This window comes from Falco peregrinus, chromosome 1 (assembly GCF_023634155.1).
Source record: "Falco peregrinus isolate bFalPer1 chromosome 1, bFalPer1.pri, whole genome shotgun sequence".
Classification (NCBI taxonomy): Eukaryota; Metazoa; Chordata; class Aves; order Falconiformes; family Falconidae; genus Falco; species Falco peregrinus.
The window spans coordinates 24,562,806-24,581,607 of NC_073721.1; the positions used below are offsets into that span (position 1 = coordinate 24,562,806).

Sequence of the window (18,802 nt, forward strand, 5' to 3'; positions counted from 1 at the left end):
TCAATCTTCTTGATCCTCTCTGATCTGAGTACTGAGGCCAGTATTCTCCACCTACTTGTCTCCCACAGGACTAGTGCAGGGGAATGAGATTTGTAAAGCTGTTTTTAACTGGCTGCCTGAAAAATCCCTTCACAGATGATGCTGAGCAGTTTCCCTTCTAGTTCCTATGCTGTGCAGGCAGAATCAGAGGTAGAAGAAGTGGTGTAGCACCACTGAATAGTACCCAGTGACTCCTTGCTTGCTTTTATGGGGGGGGGGGGACACGTGTCCATTTAGCATGTCTGAAAGTGTTAACTGTTGTCCTTCCCCATGTGTTTTTTGCCCTGTATACTTTACCTGATGTCTTGGTTCTGTGCTGTGCACCCCACCATGACCCTGCTGTCAGGAGAGAACTGCTAGCAGTCAGAGAAGTTCCTGCAGGCTTCTTCTTTCCTGAGGATAATCCATAAGAGTCAACAGCTAATTTCTCAAAGAAAGATATGGGGCTGTGGGTAGCTACGTACTGTAGCTGCTATCAGCTGTGCCCAAGACTATGCCAGCCCAGAACGGGAAGGCAGAAGCCCCCAAAGGTCATCTTGTCTTGTGCTACTCTATGTACAGAGCTCTAATGTGCCGTTGTGGTATCATTTGCTTCCTTATGGTAAAATATTACTGCAGACAAGGCAGATATGATTTTAACATGGCTTAACTCAAATTAAATCCAAGAGGGAAAGTTTGAGTTTGACTCAACAGCTTGTGTTCGAGAGGGACACAGGGAACAGGCACACAGAGAGTTCAGAAGTCCCTTTCCCCAAAGTTTTTCCCTAGACAGGACCAAAGCCCAAGTGAGTTTGCCTGGGGACTCTGGGCACATGCCCTCCTACTTCCCTGGTGTGAGATGCAGAAGAGTCCCAGATCCTGCACAGCAGGGAGAAATGCAATTGCTGTATTATGCACTAAAATGAAAACCTGAGCAGGTCTTCAGCTGGAAGCTCAAAAAGGGCTGCCGGAACATTTCTGATGGGGATGGTCAAAGACTGAAAAGCCTCCTGTGGGGTTTGCAAACAACCCAGAAACACTGGTGAGGAATAAGAGAGACTTAACACAACATGGTGCCAAGACAACTAGCTCTCTTGCCCTACCTATTGCTATGCAGTCAGCAGAACACATTGCTTCAGCATTCAGCCTCTGGATGGAAATGCTGGAATACGAAACTGCTGTGAAGTTTGCTGAAAAAGCTGGGGCAGCCAGGGAAAGGGGTTGTTGAAAGCCACATGTTGGAGCTATGATGTGTTTTGTGCAGGTATTTCAGCAGACCTCTGTGGGCTGTGGTCAGAATGGCATTTGGGAATCCAGCACAGAACCCCACTAACCATCCCCCGAATTTCCAGGGCAGTTTTCTCTGGAATATTTTCTTCATCTTTCCCATAGAAGCAGTATTGGGAATCATTTGTTCTTTACAAGAGGTACGACTGAGAGAATTGAGGTTGTTAATTCTTTTTTCAACCTTTCCTCCAATAGTATTCAAATATGGCAAAGGCTGTTAAGAGGAAAAATGTCTACTGAGGAAAAGGCAAGAAGATATAGTCTATATGCTAGGAAACACTTTGAATGATTAGGGCTGTGGAAACGGGTGGAGAAGAGAGTGTGGAATCTTATCACTAAATGTCTGAGAAGAGGTTAGAGCAGGGGTCCTCAAACTTTTTAAACAGGGGGCCGGCGCGCGGATGAAGTGGCAGGCAGCCATCTGCGGCTGCTTGGTTTCCCCCCCCCAGCCCCCAGCGGGGTCGGGGGGGGGTGGTGGTGGTCAGGGGGGGTTCTGTTAATACAGCGGGCCGGATTGAGGACCCTGGGGGGCCGTATCCAGCCCATGGGCCATAGTTTGAGGAGCCCTGGGTTACAGCAACCTCTATCAAGTTAAGACAGATTGAGTTGGTCCAGCCTTGAGATCAAGTGATAGACTAGCTGATATCTTAACATCTGTTCTCTAGCAGACATCTGAAAATCTGTTCAGATCCATTTTCTCTTTTTATTTTAAGAGGAATAACACAAACTCAGAGTCTTCTATTGACATGCAGTCTTTGGATCTACCTTGCCCCCCAACCAAGATAGTAAAATGGTGTCAAAACAGGTGGTGGAAAGAAAGCACACCAAATGAGTGTATTTCAGATTAGTGCAGGAAACCCAGAAGAGTGGAATTTAGGATTTTATGGTTTACTCCAGCAGGTTAGACTGAAGCCAAAAAGGATCTCTGCACCCTGATGTCACTCACTAGAGATGTTTCAGAGGAGTCCTCAAAAAGCAGAATTTGACCTACAAATCAAACGTCAAATGAAACCTCATTTGGTCTGAGACCTGCTGTGCCAGCACAACCTGGCCAAACCCTAACTAAGGACACAAGCTAATTGAACTTCTTAATGGAGAGAACCCCACAATTATGTTACAGTTTTCCTAAGACAAATAATTTGCTTGTAATTACAGGGATAATGACATTCTGACCACACCTACCAATTAGAAAGTTGTAATAAAGAGTAATAAAACACCTTTTCCTTGGGCTGCAGAATCAACCCCCACACAGCCCACGACACTAATATGATTTACTCCTGTTTGCTGATGGAGAACTCTAGTAATAAAATTTAATGTGGAGGAACAAGATGCATTTAACCAAAGCTGTAAACATCTCTAATTCTATTTAAAGCTATAGGGTGCAGTACATTAACATTTAACAATCTGATACTAAATTTGTGTAAAGGTAATAGAGCTGTATTTGTTAAAATTTCAGCACTAGGCCGTGTTTTACCAATGACAATAGGAGGAGTAACCAAAATAGTATGACCCAGCAGAGTCCAGCTGCTGCTTGATAAGGTATTAAGAGTCTTAATGGGAACTCCTGTTGTAAAAGAACAGTGGTCCACATTCAGCTCTGCTGCTGTTCTGCTGAAGCCAGAGGGAGCTAGGCCAGAGATTAATACGGCCTTGTGGTCCCTGTTAATAGGAGCTAAATCCAACTTATTCTGCATTTCTCCCAATAGAACACTTTATACTCAATGAAATTTTCTTCTCTGTAGTCTTCCAGGTGAGTTGCTTTGATACCTAAAGATGTACAATTAATTGCAAGGTAAAGAAAAATGGTTTTCTTTCTCCAAGGATGTGTTCTGACACTATTAAATCTGCATCAGAAAAGGCATAAGAAACGTCTGCTCAGGAAGACAGGTGTTCTCCCAAGTAGTATTTCTGGCTTCCTTTCAACTCAGCTGGTCTGTTGCCTTTCAGGATTTTGCTGTCATCTTGAAGTCAGTCACAAATAGAAAACATCTTTAAATCATGGAATTTTCTGCAGAATGAAAAATTCAATTCCCACCTGTTGGGATTGTCTAAATGCTGAGTACAAGATAAACACACATACTTAAATCGTTCTCTAGCAAGCAATAAATCCTATACAGACTAAGAGAAGTTAGCTCACAAAAAAAAAGTAATTTATTTAGCTCATTTAACTATTATTCTGGGAAATTAGATATCAAGCATAAACAAGAATATATAGAATATTAATACACAAAGAATTATATTCATTAAAATACTGGTCATAAACATACAGTAGAGGATTTTTCTAACAATGGGCACAATGGCCGGTTGTGTGTAAAAGGAATGTTTATGTACCAAACTTTAGAAATTTTCACAACAAAGTGGTCAACTCATTAATGTGTTAGGGTTTTATTTTTAATTTCAAAGGAATCACTAAGTTCTATACTTTTCTAAGGTCTTCCTTACAGCTGTCTGCATAAGAGATGTTCTCTCTTGAATAGTTAGTCAAACTCTGGCTGTTCCAAAATGGATCCCTGAATGTTTGATCATTCTTTAGCACCGATTTCTTTTTGGTCAATGAATTGATTGCTGTTGTCATTGGAAGTCCATCACCCAGTCGGAGAACAAGAAAAGATACCATGCCCTTTTGCTGGGTGATTACATACCTAGGATAATGAAAAGGTGAAATAAACATTTTCCTGACAGCTCACAAATGCAAACATTAAAAATGCAAATAATTACTATCAAACCTATTGATAAAAGCTGGCTTTTGTCTGGACATAACTGTTTTGATAAGGGACTAGAGTTGGAATTAGTACTGTACATAATAGCCAGCCTGACAAGCTTTTCTTAAATTCTTTTTTTATACAAGAGATTTTTATCTAACATGGAAGCAGGAGACCACATTTTACACTTTCACATCCTGGCTATACTATAACAAATTATGTATGCTGTCTAATCTTTACCACCACTCAAAAAAGTTAAAACCCAGTTTATACAGACTCACTTATTCTGGTGAAACCCTCCAAAAGACAGTGATGTGCTCCCTTCCTTTGTTGCATGACCCCATCCCTGCATTGTCATCCCTGTCCCTCTTCTCCTGCTCTCCCATGCAGGAGGACATGAGTATTCCTGCAGTGGTTCCCAGCTGTGCTCTAAGCCCTGGTGAGAAGTTGCTGTATCACTACAAAAGCCTGACCTGTAAAGGAGGAAGCAACTTGGATCACCTTGATTAGGATTTTAAAACCCAGTCCTGCAAGTGCAACTCCAAAATCCACACTAAATACTGCTGAATGAGCAGACAATGTGGTCCCTCCCAGACCTGGAAAGAACCTGGCACTTGCCAAGTATCAGATCTCCACAACCTGATGGTGAGCTAAAGAGCCTGTGCTTTTATGTCTCTGTTAACAATGCGGTTACTCAGGAGCTAAAGCTTCCCAAGGACTGGAAGATGTTGGGTACCCAGGAGCTTTGGTGGAATTTGGGCACTGGAGATTTAGGAGCTTGAAAACATCAGTCCAGCTACCCTTCATGACTGAAATGCTCAAGGTGCCACAGATTAGCCCATTTTCCATGAATGTGTATAAAGGAAAAGGAAGAATCCTTTCTCATTTATGAAGAGGTGAAGAAAGAGGAAGAATATTTTGTGTTCTCACATTAAGCTCATTTCCCTATTTCCTGAACCCTGGTCTTTCCAAATAAATAACTCTAAAGTAAGTGAGCGGGGTGTTGACAGAGTCTGCTCCATGCTAAAAGAAAAGCTGTGTGATATTTCCTCTAGATCAGCAGCTCAGTAGTGTCGGCCACAGGAGGAAACTTTTGCAGGCTTGGGAGCACCAGTCTAAATCAAGGCCAAAAGGCTAAGAGCGTCCTGGCTCTGTCAAAGTCTTACTCACCATCAAGCTTTTCCTATTCCCAGTCAGAATTAGAAAAAAAGATTGAATCATGGAAAACGTTCCCAAGCTATAAATTCTTCCTTAAATCAATGGGGTTTCACTACAAATGTTTCCTTTGGATTATTTTGAAATGTTTGACTTCAAGCACTTAAGAACTTTACTAAAAGTAACATAAGTTTTTAAGGATGACATCATTTAGAAAGTGAACTTGAAAATATAGAAACCAAATCCTTTATATAACTATTTCTGGAGGGGAAAAAAAATCAGAAAAAGTAATTTCAGCTTTTTCTTTGCTGTAGAAAAAAGTCTCCGCTTTACTGAGCTAATATTTTTCTGATGGGAAAAACAGCATTAGATTGAGAAATTTCCTGATCAGCGGTCTTTGTCTTCAGAAGCAGATTGATGTGCATGAATCCTGCCACTAGTCCTTCTGAGGCGTGCAGAGATGTTGATGTTTACAGCTGGACTCATCAAATTAGCATCAAAGAAGGAACAGCGTTTAGTATTGAAAATGCCCCAGGTAGAACTTCAGTCCAATAGAAACAGAGGGGCTGAACACTTGGAAGGGTGTCCCTGGGATGTCACTCGTAGACCAGCTGTTTTTTCTATCATCACTTTCAACTACATTTTGTTTAGAAGTCTCATAGGAAAATAGAAGCGCGTGAATGGAAATTTAAAAAAAAAAAGGGCATTTGTATGATTTTTATTAATAAACAGCACAGCAAGAATTAAATAGAACACAAAGGACATTTATACAGGCATGAACTATTACAGCTTGTTCTCCTCAAAGAGTATCTGTGCATAGACTGTTGTACTGGGAATGCCTTTGGCTTCCTGAATAGGCTTCATAAGTTCAAGTTCAGCGTATGTTAAATTCTCCTCTGTGATTTTTGGCTAGAAACAGAACCAGCAAATTAGTTATAATGTTGTTACCACTAAAGGTAAATATTCCATAGAATGGGCTATATTTTTTCTGTCACACATCCTAATTCCACTGTGCTGTTAATCAGTTTAGTCCGCATTAGTTAGTTCAGAGAAGATGAAATAAAAATCATATTAAAAGCAAGTAACAGGAAATAGTGGGATTTTCAGGTTCATTTCCAATTTCTGCTTGTTTCTCAAGCACTGAACATTTTAATTTGACAATTAAAATATTGGAGATTTGAAATATATGTTTTAGCAAAATGTTCAGCCTTTTTAATCCTAAATTTCTCAATTTAATTTTAGTTATTGCAGTTTCACAATTTGAAATATATATGCCAAATTTGCTTCCCAGCTGTAAACCTTGGACCAGTTACATCTCTAATCACAGCCATGTCACAGTATCTCTTATAATGTTTCTTAACAGAACCAAGAAACCTGTTAAAAATATGAAGAAGGCAGCAAAAATTGATAGATTTGAGCCACTGTCTTTCCAATTATATTTCACCACTTTTGCCATGCTATAGATGAGTTCAGAGTTTAGAGCAAAGGCCATACCACCCAAGCTGTCTGATGTATTACAGTAGCTGAGTTTTAGCATTAAAACTGTAAAACTTAGCTAAGGGAGAAGTTAGAAAGAAAATTGACGGGACAAATTTCACATGGGTGACAGAAGCACTGCTTACTGCTGTTGGGGACTTCATCCAGACTCAGAGTGGTAGCTTAGAGGAGGAAAGCCTTGTCTTGTGTTCCTTTGTGTGTGTTGGCTCATCACTTGTGAGTGGGTTGTTCATATCAAATTCACCTCAGAAAATGAAGCAACAAACAAAAGAGTTGCTGTAGATTATTATGTGGGGCCTTAGTACTTGAAAAGGATTTCATTTCATCTGTAGAAGATTAAAATCTGTGCTCCCTGAAGAAGGGTGAAGTGCTAAGGCCCTGTGCAAGTGAAGAACTGGAGAATTTGGGTTTTTATCATCTTGGGTACTGTTCTACCTGAGTATAACTGGTGTCCTCAAGTTAAAGCCTAAAAAGGGCAATTAAAACAAAACCTAAAATATTTCAGCCATGCAAATTTTTTGCAGTCACAGGGCTATACCTTACAGTAAAAGTTGCATCTCTGAGATCAAGGAAGGCTTTGCCAATTGTAAACTGAAAATTGACTCAAAGTTCATAAATCAAGATTTTCCACATGGTATTTAAATGTTATAATGAAGAAACTGACAATATTTTCCAAGGCAAAGAATTTCTTTTATATTTTATTTACTGCTATTTATTTCTTTCTGATTTAACATAAATGATTCCTGTTTCTTTGAAATGTGTTTGAATAATTGTTATATTGCCTCCTGGCTAAAAAGATAAACATCTAATATCCTCTGAAATCAGTCCCTGTTCTCCCCTGCTTCCTGTCTTTTGCACTGCTCTGGAATCCTCTCATTTTGCTTTGACAGTTGCTCAGACTCTGCATTTCAGATTTTTTCCCTCTGGGTGGATCAGTTTACACTTTTCCAGCATTAATTTAATCTTATTTCTTCTCTGTAGATCTGGTCCTGAAATACTTTTTACAGCAGCTGCTGCAAGTGGTATCACTGAAGGCAGTTGATCTTTGCGTGTGAGTGAAGGCCATCTGCAGGGCTAACTGCAGGACTGTAACCTTTGCATTTGATTATTCACATGGTCCTCCCTCCCTCCCTCCCCTTCTTGCATGGGTAGTTCTAGTTGATCTTAGTTTCTGGTATTCATGCACTATCAAATGTTCCACTGTTGACTACACAGAAAATTTCCTGCTTTCATTGAATTTTCTGGTGTGATGATGCAAAAGGATTTCCTGTGGATCCCAGCCTCATCTTGTACGTAACAAATGAAATCACACGTTTCTTTGTACATTATGGGGACTGAAGTGAACCACAATGTCTAGAAAGACATCTGTCCTATCCTGCCTTTGGCTTAAAGAGTTAAAAAAACCACCTTTGTCAACTGCTCTGATGTTTAATTAATTTTCTATATTCCCCCTCTTCTTTCTAGCCTGAGAGTATTAGTCTCAGTTTCTAGGCATTTAAGTTGTTTTTGTCTTTTACAATATGTTAAAGATTCCTTTTCAGATTTCAAAATTATACGTGCCCATCTATTCAGTAGATGGCACAGAGCCTAATACAGGAGTTAAATTGAGGCTGGACATCACAATAACACCAGCAAATACTGAAGATTTTATTTTCAGTGTGTGATAGCACATCTAGTCTGTGTTTGAAGGTGTTGGAAGTTTTGCTGTCAACTTCAGTGTCACCTCAGACCCTCAGCGCAGAATGATACACTGAATGTGAAAAGCCTCCTAAAAATGAATCTGATAAAACTGCAAACAAGCTGTTGGTCACTGCCAGAGTAAAACTCTACATTTCCTATGACTGACCCAGTGCACCTTTTGAAGTAGGAATATTTGCATTGTTCTGTAGAATTCAGTTGCTCAGGGCAAGCTAAATTTGTATATGCCTTCCCTTTTGCTGTTTAATTGTATTTCATGTTATGTTTCCATTTAGAAAATGCTGCATGTCCTAAAATAGCCAACCCAACGCCCAGCTCATGTAAATTTTAGAACTAAGATTTATGAAATCATATTGTCCAGGTGTTTTATTATATTATCTCAAAATTGCATTGTTTTCCAGTGTAGATTATCTCTTTATTCTTACTTTATTCTATTATGTTTGGATATGAAAAATAACACTAGATTCCCCAAAACAAGTCATTGGGCAGTAGTGGCTGATGTGTTGCTTTCATACATTTTTATGATGTTCCTATAGTAAACATAATTTAATAAAGCCAAAACACACTAAATAAATAATTGCATCTAGAAAAGCAATAAAACCAAATAAAATTAGTACTTTCATAAGTGGAAAAGGTACTTCAATTACTGCTACAAGCAACAGCACACCATAAAATGTGTAGAATAATTTCCCTTATGCATATTTCTAGTATGTAATAATTTGATTGAAAATATAAGGAAACACACAGGAGGTTCAAAATTGTGAAAGGTATACAGTTTGCAGCAAAGGATGCGTAATAACAGTGCATGGAACCAACACTACTTTAAAGTACCTATGGTAGCCAGGGTTTTATTCCATGCGCTCTTCTGTACTTCATTTATCAACCATGTTTAATGTAATTTTGCTGGTTTGTTTGTCCAAAACCAATTTTTTTGAACAGACAAGGGAAGAAAACTAATTCTACAATTTCATTTCTCATTTGGATTGGATAACATTTTGGCAGTGTAAACCTGGAACCATGCCACCACCTCCTTTTTGGAACAATAGCGTGACTTTAATAAGTGATGTTATAGATGGAACTGATAGTAAGGCAGAAGAGGAAGAGGCAGTGAATGACTGGTCGTTCACCTCTCTCTTTCGATCCTGGCTCTTCACTTAGGAGGTCTTTGTGATTTATATGGCTACAACATCCTTTCCTGAAAAATTACATTGTTGTTCTAAAATAACATTGAAATTATTTCTTTAAATGCAATTCTATTCCAGTGTAACATTTCTACATACAGTCTTTATCTTGTATGTCTGTTTTCTCATCTTGGGATCATACGCTTTGCAGAAATATAAATTAGGAAGAGTCACCATTTTCCAGTATATCTTAAAACTATTCCTCTTCCAGATTTCTTCCAGTCACAGGGCTTACCGTGGGCAACTAGTTGAACAAGTTCACTCATGGGAACATTTTTCTTAATGAACAACCTGCAGTGTCTATCATGTGAATATTTAAAAGAAACTGAAGTATGTGTATACATAGTTTTGTTTTTATTGGGTTTGTGCAGTATATAAATGTGTTAGAAATTACCTAGAAGCATTGGGGTTTAAATGAAAATTACTCTGATTTTGATGTCATAATGACCAGGAATCTCTATTTTGCTCTTCTTAGGCTTATCTAGTTTGTGTTTTGGCAGCCTCAAGGATGTTTTCTGCAGTTAGACCAAAAGTTTCTGAAGTTTTAACTATGACCACTTTTGTCCAGATTTGTAATTAGATATGAAGTAAACAAGCATATAATAACCTCATAAATTTAACTTGTCTGGAAAAACAACTGATGCCAACTTACACTTATGGATTGCTGCAATCTCAGTGTTCCATGACCACACCAGTTATAATGAAGATGACACAACGAATGTGAATTTCTAAATTTAAAAAAATATATATTTTCCCTAATTCTAGTTTACTATCAAAAATAAGCAGAAAAAGGCTCACTTCCTAATTCACTTCAGTTTAAAATATTTTAGTGACTATTGCTGCAGACATTTGCCTTGGAATTCGGTCTCTATATGATCACATGTGATAGAAGGGGTTTTTGGGGGTATGATGCAGAATGACTTTAACATGGGACCAGGGCGAGAAAATTAGGTTTATAAACCAAAATGAATTTTCACCTGAATTTTCTGAATGCAGAAAAATGAGTTTTCTGCATTTAACAAGCCTGTGTCCCAAGTTCCAGTCAAAGCTTCATAATATCTTTAATAACTCAAATCTCCTGCAGCAACACTTGAAAGTGAAACCCTTCCTTCACTGGTATGGTCTACGCTTGTGGGTGAACGGATTAGGCCAGCAAGGATAAAACCTTGCCAGTTGTACGTATGTTTGCTGATTTGATTGCCAGTACATGGCAGACTGCCACCTATGGAGTGGCCATGCTGTGCTGTTTGGTGCACAATGCGGTACTAAGGGGATGCTATAGGAAATGTAAATGGGAAAGATAGAGTCAAGAGGTGGTGGTGAGGTTTGTTTCATCCAGACTCTTAAGAGCTGGACTTCTCTCCAGGTTACCCCACAGCACAAAGTAAGCAGCCCTGGCTCAGTGCCATGAAGTAGCTCTCCTAGCAAGCACTTGCTGAAACTACCATATTTTCTCTTCCTTCTTCTTGCAAAGGCCAAACTCTAATCTTTGGTCTTTTCCTTTTTATATTTGAGAAATTTTTGGTTTGTAGTCTGCTTTGTAGTCACACTTGCTAAAGGGGTCCACAGGAAAAATGTGGGTATTGTCCAGATGGCAGAGCTCATGAACATCCTATGTCACTGCCTGAGCACACTCAGTCAGAAAGGGTCGAGACAGGACTGTCCAGGCCAACCGGATGGGCTTTGGCCACAGAGACAGTGTTGCTTCTCTCTGCATGCATGCCCAGATGGGAGGAAACTACATACTGCATATAGCCTAAGGAAAAGGGGCTAGCCCTTCTTCTCCTCTCTATGTCTCATTTTTATAAGCATCTTTTTTTGAAGCTGTGGGAGAGGGCAGCATATAGCTGGCAGCTTGGCCATCATCGGTGGGTCAGTTACAGAGGTGAAGGCAACAGTGTGCTGAAACAAAGATTCGGCATGTGTGGTGGGCGGGCTGCAACTTCCTTCTCTGGGCCACCAGGGAGGCAGCACATGCTAGTAGTAGGGTCAGGCGGGATTTTGCAAAGTTAATAGTGAGAAAACTCACTGTAGGTTCAGAGAGAAAAAGATTCATTTTTTTAAAAATACACTGGAAAACCCCTCTCTAGAATGTATAGTCTTTCTTGCGCTGAAGGCAGTAGTGCTCCTCAGGGGCTTAGATACACTTTATGTTTAAACTCTATGAACTTCAGTGGGGTGGCTCCCTCAGTAAGGCAGTAACTTAACTTGGGAGTCAGAAAGAGATCTTTTGCTTTTTCTCTCTTTAGAGCTTTGGGTGTTTACTGGTGTCAGTGTCTTGATTGCAGGCAGAAGGCCAGAGAGATTCCCCTCAAAGAGAGTAGCTTCAAAAATTACTTCTGCTGATCTTCATGACAACCTGAAGCTAGATCTGCAAGATGAGAGCTATCCCTTAGAAATGCAACTGCTGGCCAGTAAGAGTGCTGAAATATCAAGGGAGCCGTTGCCTTCTCACTGCCAAAGCTGAGAAATGTGACATTGGAAAATGTGGTGAGTAGGAAGCATGACTTTTAGTGGCACTATCAGTTAAAAAAGGACAGGTTCTTTCCCTTAAGATGCCTATTTTTTACTCCCTAGAGTAAAAAATACTTCCCAGACTCCATGAGAAAAATATCTACAATTTGTGAAGCCGCTTTCAGCATTGCATCTAAATTTTGCTATTGAATCCCACAGAAGTTATGATGAAAAAGTCAGAGACAAAGATGATTTACTAAGTCCCATTGAATGATTTTATTTTAAAGAAACAAAATCCCACAAATGTAGGGCAGGCAATGATGCTAAGGGGTGAGCCAGTCCATCTAAATTAACAAAATCAAATATACCTGGCAGAGGTTTGTCCAGCCTGTTTTAACAGCTTCTGGGGAAGAACATATTCACCTTTGCTAATGCTTTATTCCTTTTACAGTTGCAGAGTTATTCCTAGATTCTAACCCAACACTGCTGGAAATCAGGGTGATTTCTTCTTATCCTTCGAAAAGGCCCAAGGAAGTAATTAAAGGTTTTCAGTTCTCTAGTGACACTTTTATTATTGAAAATGTGTCATCACACAAAAATCATCTGCTGTGGGATTTTGTAAATACACAAGTCTTGGCACAATTCCAGCAAGAGATTTTATGTATTTATACAAACTGTTCCTTCTTGGGGGTAAAGATAGCAACCTGTGGTCTGGATGGGAAAGCAGGCATAACTCAGTAGTTTTGAATGTGTTGTGTTCTGAGTGTCAGCCTGAATGTGTAAATGATATTCATGTTCCTATGGACATCTCACATCCTAAGGAGAGACTGGGGAGGGTGGCGGGGGGAGGGATTATTCATCTCGCAGAGAGAGAAATTATATAGACTGAATGGAAATATTCAGGAATCACAGGGAGCCAAGGAAAGAAATGTTCACCGCTCCTTTGTATATCATATGTACAATGTTACTTGAAGTCTGTGGAGATCAATATTGCCTTAAGAAATTGGGAACTTAAATCATCACCCGTTGTTATGTACTGTGGAGGAAACAACTCTTCTAACAGAGGGTGGCATAGCTTTTAATTTAAAATCATCCAGGAGAAAGGAAGACCTGATTGTTCCAGATCCAGAATCCACAAATTACTGAACAGATGTATTTCAGCTTCCTTTTCCTTTCTCAAAGAAAGGGCCAACAGCACCTATGAGCTAAGACTAATGAGGAACCCTGCTAGTTGTGCAAAAAGCTGACTAGCCTACCTTTCCTAGCTAGCTTGATGCATATAAGACTGGCTTGAATGATGCAGTACTTAATTATAAGATGAAAAAGAAGACGGGGTAAATGTCAACGTGTTCATCAAGTACAATCTTGCAATGTATAAATTTGCTCCCGGCCTGCTGTGAGGCTGAAGCTGCAGGACAGCAGCCTGGAGCACAGCTTAGAAGGCGCAAATTTCCCAGCAATCAAAACCCAAAAGCAGCCCTTTAAAATTTCACAGCTCTGACATGGAAACCAGACTGCAGATAATTCACTTGCACATCTAGACCCTTTTCCCAAAAGAGACCGCCAAGGTCACTCGTCCTGATATACAATGGGGCTGGTTGGTTTGTTGTACAATGGGAAATGCACTCCTGAAACCTAGAAGACAAAAGGATTTTTCAGGTGAAGGAAACTTAAGTTTCTGGAGCAGCTTTAGGAGCGCCTGCCTTCATTGCTTAATTCAGGAGCATACACCAATATAGAACACTGAGCTCAATGTGTAATGCTGAAAGCTCGATTTGGCTGAGTACATGCAGATAAGACCAAGTCACAGCCTTCTCAGTTGCACAAGTGTCAATCCTATGTCAAGTTCCTGCTCAAAACAATACCCTCCCACTTTGTCGACATAGAGGAGCAGGAAAACTGTCCTTTGAATGAATACTTTCAAATTCCAGACTTTCAGACAGATTACTTATTACAGAGTAAGCACTTTCAGGCCAAGGACTGTCCTGACCTGCACTGTCTGGCACTCGGCACATTGTCGGCACTTAGCCTATAATGATAGATAAGGATGGGATTTTCAAAGCTGCAGAAAGAAACCTGAGCTTCCCATTTCTGTTACATCTGTGAACACCTGGGAACCCAGATCTCTGAGCTGGCTTTGCAGCTTTCAGCATAAAATTTATAAGTGGTGCCTGAAAAAGGCAAGCAGGTAGAATGGGTGCCAAAGATTATGCTTTCACTGGAAGTTAACAACATGACTTCCAGAAATTTCCCTCAGTCTTAGATAACCATAAGCCTTTCCTGTTTCTCAAGTAGCTTTGCACCATCATCATCATCATCGAAAGAAAATCTCAGCAATCATGTGGCACCAGGCCACCAGTGATCCAACCCATGCCGAGATAAGCAATGCTGTCTGTGCTGTATGAGCTAAAGGGTAGAAGAATACTTCTCTTAAATAATCAGCCATGGTCACTGAAAGCACTCTGCTTCAGAAGTACCCAGGACCAATATGTATTCTGTGGTGGGCAACAAGAGAAGCCAAATACACTGCAGGGAAGAGATTATTCAAGAGGTTAATTAGTGCAGGAGATGTGGCAGCAGAAGCCAAGTCTTATGTACTGTGTGCTTTACATGTACAATGTGTTTGAAGATCTAAACCCAAGGGGATCATTTGTAATACAGGATATATTTACCTGATTTCAAAATGGGACAATTATATGACTTAGCAGAGGCCACAAAATCAGCAGCAGAATCAGGAAGATTCCCTATAGCCTCTTATCTGTGCAGGATTTCCTCCCTTTAAAATTTAGTGTGAAAAGGATGAAGTCAACAACATTTTGCTTAAGTAAAGATTGCAGGATCTGGTCTAACCTTAAATCACATCCTTTCCATTGGCTCTACTGAATCACACAGGAGCTCCTAAGCTCGGTGGTGCAAACCTTCATGAAAAGGCACTGAAACCTTTTCATTTAGATGATGTTCTATAACTGACACTCTTGGGCTATGACAACTAATCTCTGGGAGGCAATGAAAGACTTACCAGAAAATTTGGTTGAGGAAGTATGAGATTTATTTCTACCAACTCAAAGGGCTAAGTGCTTAAGGCTATAGCAGAACAGCCCTTAGACAGCAGAATTTGTGGGCCCCTAGAATTTTCTTCTTCCTAATGACTCTCTGTGCTTCTTGCATGCTATAAAAACCATCCCTTTTTGCATTTCAGCATCTCTATTTCCTTTGATCTGTGCACATTTCTCATTGATGCTAATAGAGAATGACACTGATGGGGAATATTTTTGCAACAGGGGGAGCATAGAATTGTTATTCTGGCTAAAGCAAAAGCAATATGACTTAAGCAGAGTTTTTAAAAGGCTTTACTCAAGGCTGTGCAATTGAACATGATATTAGGCTTTCTCTCTTTTTTGTAATTTTCATTGAGATTATGTCCATATTTTATCCAGGTTATTGTATTCTTATAAAATTATATTGCAACCCACTCTAGCATGTTAACAACAAAAGAAATTCTCCAGCTTATTATAAACATCTTTCAAGAAACCAGAAGCACATGTCCTCTGGAAATAATTTTGCTGGTATTTAAGTTATTACAAAAAATTTCCCAAAACACTGGAATTATTTTGTAATGTTCCCTTGTACTCTAGCTTGTTTGCTTAGGTTTTCTAGAATGTTCTCCTAGTGTGGCAGTGTGGTACCTTGCTTGGGTTGCACAGGGAAGCTGCAGAAGTCCAGGAACTCAGCAATTTGAGTGTATCTTTGCTGTGACAATTACCTAGTAACTATGTGCCATCAGTGAAAAAAGACCTAGTGCACACACCAGCTGTGCGATAATTACAGTTGGAAAGAAAAAAATATTTCAACCTGCAGAGACTGAGTAGGATGACAATAATATTTTTTTTCCCCAAAGCAGGCTGAAAATTTAAAATCTGAGGAATTTTTGAGAATTAAGAAAAGAGGGAGGGAAGTTTGCTGAAAATCAAGAAAATTTTTTGTTTAGATGAATCTGATATGTCTTTTTCTCTGTAATTATCACCATTTTGCGTCTTTGTTGAACCTTTTTTTTACTTCAATTAGTTTGATTTCCTCACTGAAAAATCATTTAAAAGCCGAAAAAAATGATTTTTTTTCTGAGAATACTAAAACATAAAGGATTAACCGACTGTGTTGTAAAGGGAGGCAAGAGGAACAGAAATGGGAAAGAGCTGTGGGGAGTGTCCTGCCCAGCTTCTGAATGTGCCTTACGAACTGACTTGGGTTTAGTTTACTTTGCTCTTTATTGTACTTAATTGCTAGATGAGTTTGGGTCTTGAAAATCCATTAGATAATATTTTTTGATTACTTTCTGACTTCAAACTAATCTATGTCCATAGATTGTGTGTTTTCTGCAGGCTGTGATGTCTCTCCAGGTGCAGTCTGAAGTGAAATATGAAAGGGAGAAGAGCAATGTACGGAAACAGCTGCCAGACTCGAGTCTCAGAGCAAGGCATTAAACCCGAGTCAGCTGGCTGCACACAGCGTGTGATCCTCAGTCACACTAGGGAAGACAAAGCTGATTTCATTGTTTGAAAGGGCTTTGTTCCTGCTCACCTCCTAAGAGTTTGAACCTTGACTGGGGTTGCACAGCAGGAAGGGAAGAGCCAACAGCTATTTGTGGCCCACATCCTTGGATTTATTCCAGAAAGAAAAAGCATCTGGAAACAGATTTACCTCAAGTTCACCATGTGTTGATGTGCTTTATTGACCTGCAGGAAGAGTCTTGAGTGCTTTAACTGATGAGAGCTTTTCCTAGGAGGGCTGAAGACTAACTGATTTCTGATGTAGCCGTGTGCCCGGGAGCAGTGATTAATGTCATGTGCATGCAGCAAAGGGTGGCTGTCATCCCCTTGATGCCAAGCGCTCTCACCTGCCTCTTTGTCCTCTTAGCTTAGCTTTGGCCTGACGCAATTGCCTACCTACATGGATATAATGGGGTTTTTATGGACTTTCAAAACTATGCCTCTTCCTCTACTGAAACCTGACCTATATGAGCAGAGCCTGGTCAAGGTGCAATCTCTGCAGGACCAGCAGAAGAGAGGTGAGCTCCATACCCAAGCAGCAATATGGCCTAAGATTTTAGCTGAGCTGTTCTGAAGTCACCTGGCATTATGCACAGGTATCCTGTGTCATACCCTTACCACGCTTAAAATGGCAGAGGTTATTTACTGACAATTGGTGAGAAGGCTCCCAGTTCCCTCATCTGAAAGTGAAGCCATCACAGTAGCATTCGGGTTATTCACATGACCTAACTGTAGACACACAAGTCACCTAAGTTAGGGAGTTAGTCACTTTGGGCTCTCTTATTGCCAGAGAAAGGAAGAAGGATCCCTACAAGGCAATTCAGAGCATCTAGTCTGAATTAGTAGGGGCATCAGGCTCCTACTCTGACTTTTGTCTGTTTCTGTAGACTATGCAGGGAGCCTAACAGAGCACCCTCCATGTATAGGCAGCAGAAGTTAGTTGATATAGAACTGACTCTATTACCTCTGGATGTCTTGTACAGCTACTGTTTGTTACTAAGGCAGAGAAACATTTCTCCATCTGTTTGATTTGTCTGGCATGTATTTGCAGGTTTTCTTTTCAAACAAACTTATATCCAACAGAAGCTGTCATATAAGGGTGGGGTTTTTTACCTTAATACGAGCTATATACATTCATCTTATTCCTGCAGTTCGGTTACTTCTGACTTACACCACTGTAGGGCAGAATCAGGATTCTCATTTCTGACTTGAAAAGTCTCAAAAGCAATGTGACCAGTATGGTTGTGATTCTGTCAGTAACTGGTATTTTTTCCAAAGCACCAGCTGCCAGAAGCATGTGAGAATCAATAGCAGGTTTCATTTAAAAACAGGCTAAATTTGTAGGCACGATGACTGCTAGAAAGCTTGAAAACATAATCCAGTGTAACCTAATGCTCAAAATGAAAAAAAAAAAAGCCAAGATAATTCATCACTTGGAAAAGTATTAATTTTTAAAAAAATGACTTGTATGATTTTTAAGCTAATTTATAGTTTCTGAACCTAGAGTTCTGGCAATATTATAGCAATTGTATTGAGAGAGAAGAATATGGAGAAAATAATGTCATAGAAAATTACTTACCAGGATCAATTTTCTCTGAGGTTTCAAGAGCTTGGGCTTAGGAAAATTATTGCCTATTGGAGCTATGGAAATAAATATTAAGGGATCATTTCATAGTATCATCGTTCACTGTCATTTTTAGTGTATGCATTAGCAATTTAGAATTTACAGTTTAATAGCAGAATAAGAGCAAATACATGTACTTATACCATAGTTTAACTGTATTTCAGGTAACATTCTACAGTGAAGCATAGGACTTATGAATTAGAAAAATTCATAAAATTATAGAGTCTGATATGCAAAACATGCTGTTTGTGTGCAGCAGCCAAAGCAAATATACTCCTTGAGAACTGATCACTTGTGATCTAACCCACAGTAAACCTTCAAGTCCTTTCCCTCCTCTCTGCTAGTGGCTTAGCACTGTCAGTAGTGCTCAGAAAGCACGCCCAAGACTTTATTAGACTGACCCCAGAGGTAAATGCAAATCCTGTTTGAAAGTGAGGTCCCCAAGAGGTTGATCTTTATCTGCTCAGCTTGCTTGACTTCTCAAGTGCACCTGCAATTTTAAGAGTTCAGTCTGCTGGCTTCCCTCTGTCTATCCTCATGAATTTTCCTCTTGCCTAACTTTAATCTTCTCTTTGAGCAGGGTGAATATTGCTACAGAGGTTCCCCTCTCCCCTCTAATTAGTGGAAGCTGAGCCCTCT

At 39.8% G+C, this 18,802-nt stretch overlaps 1 protein-coding gene across 5 annotated transcripts in view; it reads right to left on the reverse strand.

Moving 5' to 3' along the window:
• Positions 1 to 1,789: 1,789 nt before the first annotated feature.
• The window catches only part of VSTM4 (V-set and transmembrane domain containing 4), a 40,423-nt gene continuing 23,410 nt past the window's right edge, over positions 1,790 to 18,802 (reverse strand). The window contains exons 7-9 of one of the 5 annotated variants that reach the window (XR_008745218.1): positions 18,119 to 18,180; positions 6,785 to 13,627; positions 5,865 to 6,071 (exon numbers count right to left, since the gene is read on the reverse strand). Coding sequence is in view for 4 of the 5 variants with exons in the window: in XM_055793273.1 (XP_055649248.1) it covers positions 5,946 to 6,071; positions 18,119 to 18,180 (188 nt within the window). In the remaining variant the exon portion in view is untranslated. The other 4 variants (XM_055793291.1, XM_055793286.1, XM_055793273.1 and 1 more) reach the window with 4 other exon arrangements.